At 47.1% G+C, this 5,230-nt stretch overlaps 1 protein-coding gene across 1 annotated transcript; it reads right to left on the bottom strand.

The window, feature by feature from the left end:
- Positions 1-2,040: 2,040 nt before the first annotated feature.
- On the bottom strand, positions 2,041-5,230 carry Prg2 (proteoglycan 2, pro eosinophil major basic protein). Its single transcript, XM_021194948.1, has 6 exons — positions 5,195-5,230; positions 4,297-4,366; positions 3,330-3,637; positions 2,927-3,058; positions 2,399-2,510; positions 2,041-2,213 (listed from the first exon to the last, which is right to left on the bottom strand). The coding sequence occupies exons 2-6, from the start codon at positions 4,352-4,354 to the stop codon at positions 2,155-2,157; spliced, it is 669 nt and encodes a 222-aa protein (XP_021050607.1). The 5' UTR covers positions 4,355-4,366; positions 5,195-5,230; the 3' UTR covers positions 2,041-2,154.

Below are 5,230 nucleotides of genomic sequence, written 5' to 3'. Positions count from 1 at the left end.
GGATTTCTGAGTTCGAGGCCAGCCTGGTCTGGTCTACAGAGTGAGTTCCAGGACAGCCAGGGCTACATAGAGAAACCCTACAAAGAAAACCAAAGAAGAAGTTAATGACTGTTCCAGTTTTCACCACTCAGAAGTCCTTGTTCACATTCAAATGTGTTACTCCGACAATCTTGCCATTGCACAATGCTTCTGGGTCTCAGGATCACTATTGTCATTTATGTTCAAATGAGTTTCTAAATCAAGCTCTTGTCCCAAGACTCAGTCCAACCCCATTTTACCCAAAGGATGAGTCGCATGATACTAAGCCAACGTCATGATATGTAATGAAATCACAAGGTCAGATGGGGCAACCCCTGCCAAAAGGACAGTGACAAGATCCTCCTCTAAATCAGTGGTTCTCAAGCTGAGGGTCCCAGCTTCTTCGGAGGTGAAATAACCTTTGCACGGTGGTCCCGTACCAGAACTTGTGGGTCAACCCTGTCTCAGCTGTATCTATTTCCTATCTATAGACCCAAAGGCATGGGTTTCCGAAGTTTACCATGCATAAAACCAACGGCTGACATGGCACAACGGTTGCACGGACCAAAAGCTTGCTGAGGAACTAACCTCAAACAAATAGCTCTCTTTCTCCGAGTCACTCAAAAACTCAAAAATCTTCTTTTGCCTCCCCAGAACCCTAGACCAATATAGCGTCGAAAAATTCCTGAAAGAAGGGGGTTCCTTCATCCTGCTTATCTCCCTGGTGATATTAGAGCTGTCCGTTCCCATCTTTAACTCGGTTTCTTTGCCCCTGGATGCATTGAGTTTTGTGCCTCAAGATGTAGTCCAGACTGAGGGACATCAGTCAGAACTTCCGAGCATGGAAACACAATGGACAGAGGAGCAGGCTTTGGAACTAAGAAACTCAAATCTCAGCATAGGGAACACCCAGATGTTCTGGGTTGAGCAAGTCTTTCATCCGTGTATAACTTCTCTGAGCCTGTTTCTACATGGCAGGGATAATAATGATTGGTGGTATAGTGTGATCTATACAAGGCACTTGCCACAGCGCTCTCTCTCTCTCTATCTCTCTCTCTCTCTCTCTCTCTCTCTCTCTCTCTCTCTCTCTCTCTCTCTCTCTCACACACACACACACACACACACACAGCCTGTGTCTTATATCTGCAGGCCTCATTGAAGTTTCTGACTCATATAAAGAGCTTAATATTGGGTTTTCTCCAAAGCAGAGCCAGAGACAAGGATTTGAGTACACATCCTATAGTTAATTTGGGAAAGTGCAGAAAGATTGCTAGAAGAAGAGAGGATTCATCTTGGGTGAGGCAGGCAGCCAATAAAATGTATGCTTTAATGTCAGTCAACTTAATAGCTAATAGAGAAATGGTGCCTAGTACACACTGTGTGTTTGTTCTGTTTAATATGCGTGATGGTTAATATTGACTGTTAACTTCATAGGCTCTTCAGTTACCTAGGAGACAAGCCTCTGGTCATGCCTGGGAGGATTATCCTAATGACCACCTTTCCCTGGGTTTGGATCCCGGACTGCGTATGGAAGAAGCTAGCTGCACACCAACATTCATCTCTCTGCTTCCTAAGGATACAATGTAACCACCTGCATTGAGTCCCTTCAGCAGGACTTCCCTACCATGGGAGACAGTACCTTTGACCTGTGAACTCAAATAAGCTGTCTCCCTGAGTCAAGCATTGTGTCATAGCAACAGGAAAAGCAACTAACAGTGGAAAGGAAGAGCCCAGGTAGGTGAGACTCCACCCAAAACCTTCACATGTTTGGAAGCTGTGGGTGGGCGTTCTGACAATACCCGATCCGCATATACTATGTAGTTTCATCTTCTGTGAGCACTTAGGAGACATCTGCACTCATTTCTCTATTGTGAGAATGCTTCTTGGACCCCACTGCACCATCACTCCTTGAAGAGTGATTACATTGTGGCTTCTTCATAAAAGGTATGGAATGGAGTGAGATGATAAAGCTGAACACTCAAAATCAGATGGCTCGACCAGTGACCACAGGAAAAAGGGAATCTGTTTTAGTAAAGCGGCTTTATTTTAGGGAGGTGAAAGAAGGGGGACATCTGGCAGGAAAGAAGAGGCAGTTACCCAGGAGAGGATGAATTTGAACTCCCAGCTGGGACCAGCTCAATACGAACAGATGAAGGGACGTCCTATGCCACAGTGAGATCGACGCCAGTGGCCTCCTGTGAGGTGGGAATAGGAGAGTTTCAGCCCCTTGTCTGCCCTCACGTGATACTAGGAAGGTCCTTGTTCTCACCACCTCTCCACCTCACCTAGGGAGCATCTCCCTGAATAGCCAGGCTCACTTCCTGTCACTCTTCCTTGACTCTCCCTGGCCTTCCCTTCGTTCATTTCCAGCCAGCCTCACCTTGAGAACACAGGGTCACACATCTGCCACCACCACATCGAGGCTCCCCAGCAGCCCAGTATGCAAAATTCCAAGAACTTCCATCAACCCATTGAAAGCGTTTGCAGCGACCCTAGAGAAGGTAGGAAACAAAGACATACATAGGGGAAGGAAGAGAGGCAGAGCCAATGCTGCCCCTGTTAACTCCTCCTGACATCCTTGACCACAGGGCCATGAGGGATACTGGGCAGATGAACTAATGGTCCACAGTGATCATCACCACCCCATTCTCCTCATCTCTGCGACATGATCATCCTTCTATCACAAACCAGAAATGGGGCAAGGGAAACCATGTGCAACCTGTAGGTAAGGACACAGTCCCCAGGCCTCAAAGATAGAAAAACTGGGAGGAAGTTGGACTCAAACCTGATTCTAAACCCTTTGTGGCACTTCAATGTCTTGCCTGGGTGGCCTTCTGTCCCCAGCTCTTTAGGGAATAGTAAAGGGGAAATATGGACAAAGTTTCAGCAAGGTCGGTATTCCTCTTACCCAGCCCACGATCCTGCCTCCAATCCAAACTTGACCCTGGTTGAGTGCCCTGACAGAGGACTGGATTCGGAAGTTAACACTGAAACTGTGGATGGAGGCGAGGGTGCCCCGGTAGCAGTTCCGGCAAACTGACTGCAGAATAAATAAAACAAAAGAGGAAGAAAGAGAGTGTCCCTCTCTCACTAGGAATTCACATGGTCTCTGAGTCTCAAAAACCCATTCCTTTCCTCCCTCCCACCCTCTGTCCTTTCTTCCTACTCTTTCCCCCTCCCTCCCTAGCTACAACCATTAGAAGACAGCAGAGTAAAGTACAATACATGACCTTCTCCCTACCCAGCATCTCTGGCACAGGGAGACATGTCCCGTCTCTCCCTGTTCCCAGCTTCAGCCACAGGCCACTTACCTGAGCTTTGTCAAAGCATTCAGCCCTCCTGACAAGGAGGTAGCGACAGGTTTTGCATCCAGAGTCACTTATAAGACTTGTTGTGTCCTCTTCCTTGGGGCACTGAAGGTCCACATCTGTCACATCCTGACCTGAGACAGTTCCTTCATCCCCAGGAACACCTTCACTTCCAGAACCTTCTTCCTTCTCCTCCAGTGGCATTAGCTCTTCCCCTGGAGGACACTCTTCTACTTCCGGTCCTGATATCTCTGCACCCCTAGGCAGGTTCTCATCCATCAATGGGCTTTTGGAGTCAGAAGTTTCAGAGCCTGACAAGTGGGAAATTTAAGTGTCTTTCCTTCATGCCTTCCCTTACTCGCCCTAGAGCTTGGACATTTCCTGCCCCACCCCCTGAACACCGGTGTGCACGAACTCTCTAGAAAGGAACCTATAGCCACATCTCCACGAGGAAACACCCCACTTCACACATGAGGTCAAGATAGCTAAACACAATAGTTTTGAGTCCAGTCTTTGTGGGTTTGGGTTCTGCACCCAGCAACTACCAGCTTTATTTCTTTGTTTGTGAAATGCGTATACAGTCTCCGGTACCTCATGAGGGTGCTATAGTGGTTAAAGGACATAACATGCCAAGAAAACACTCAGTAAACTCAAAGTAAAAAGAAGCCATTGTTACTGTGAAGGACATTAGCATTAGATAGAAAGGACAAAATTGGAAATGCCACAACAGAGTCAAGGCTACAGATCTAACAGATGTTCTCAGGAGTCCTGAAGAATCCTTGTTCCACTGGTGTACAGGGATTCTGAAATTGGGAATATAAGAAGTGGTGCTGGCTATGTGATTCAGATCTTATCTATTTCACACAGGAGTGTGTATGTATGTGTGTGTGTGTGTGTGTGAGAGAGAGAGAGAGAGAGAGAGAGAGAGAGAGAGAGAGAGAGAGAGGGAGAGAGAGAATTAACAACTCACTCAGACGAAGAGCAGATGCTCCCCCAACTAGAAGAGCCAGAAGTAGAGGGAATTTCATCTTGGCTTTGTCCTGAAATAGAGAACACAGATGTTGTACACACACACACACACACACACACACACACACACACACACACACACACCATAGCCAGACCATTTTGGACCTGTGCAAGGAAGATAGAGGGAAAGAAGGCAAAAAATCAGGATGAACCAGGGATAATGTTGAGCCCAGACCATGCTGTCCCAGAGAATTCACTTATTCTGGTTTTACTTATGACAAGGTTTCATGTAACCTACATAGCCTGGAACTCAATGTGTCGTAGAGGGTGGCATAGAATTCCTGATTATCCTGCCTCTACTTCCAAGTGCTGAAATTATAGGCATGTACCCTCATACCTGGTTTGTTTTGCTAGAGATTGAACCCAAGGCTTTATGCTTGCTGGGCAGGCACTCTACTGACTGAATCCCAGCCTCAGCTCCAGGCAGGCCTTCCTGAAATAAAGCAGACCATAAGGAGCAGCTCAGGCTGGCTTTCCTGCAGACCTGTAAGTAAAATGGGTTATTTATCTATTTATTTATCCATTAATCTACATTAATGAGCTCATCAGGGTCTGCAATATGAGTGCAAGGAGAAGTAAGATTGTTGACCTTCCTAGAAATGCATAGCACTTAAATCACGTGTTTCTTCCCTCAAAGCAGCATATGACACCGCCCCCCTTTCCTCTCCTTCTGCCCTTCCCTGACAAGGAGAGTTTGCCTGCCCCTCAGAAGCGATGCTCCTTGCACTAGCACCAGCAAAAGCTGAGAGTCACATGAAGCCCTGCTAGCCTTCCAGAACCCTCAGCCTAGGTCAGGGCTGCTCCAGAAGCCAGGACGTCCCAGTAAAGAAAACACTTACAGGCCCTCCTGGGTCTTGTCTGGTTTGCAAAGCTGG

The sequence above is a fragment of the Mus pahari genome, chromosome 3 (assembly GCF_900095145.1).
Source record: "Mus pahari chromosome 3, PAHARI_EIJ_v1.1, whole genome shotgun sequence".
In the NCBI taxonomy this organism is placed as follows: domain Eukaryota; kingdom Metazoa; phylum Chordata; class Mammalia; order Rodentia; family Muridae; genus Mus; species Mus pahari.
The sequence above is the reverse complement of the archived record's forward strand: the minus strand, read 5'-3'. Positions and strand labels throughout refer to the sequence as shown.

Excerpts from the sequence above, each read along its gene's own strand:
- Prg2 (XM_021194948.1), bottom strand. The coding sequence starts at position 4,354 with ATGAAATTCCCTCTACTTCTGGCTCTTCTAGTTGGGGGAGCATCTGCT. Across the intron at positions 2,511-2,926 it reads GAGGCAGGATCGTGGGCTGG|GGTCGCTGCAAACGCTTTCA; the intron begins GTAAGAGGAATA and ends TACCTTCTCTAG. Across the intron at positions 2,214-2,398 it reads TGTGACCCTGTGTTCTCAAG|GAGGCCACTGGCGTCGATCT; the intron begins GTGAGGCTGGCT and ends CCCACCTCACAG.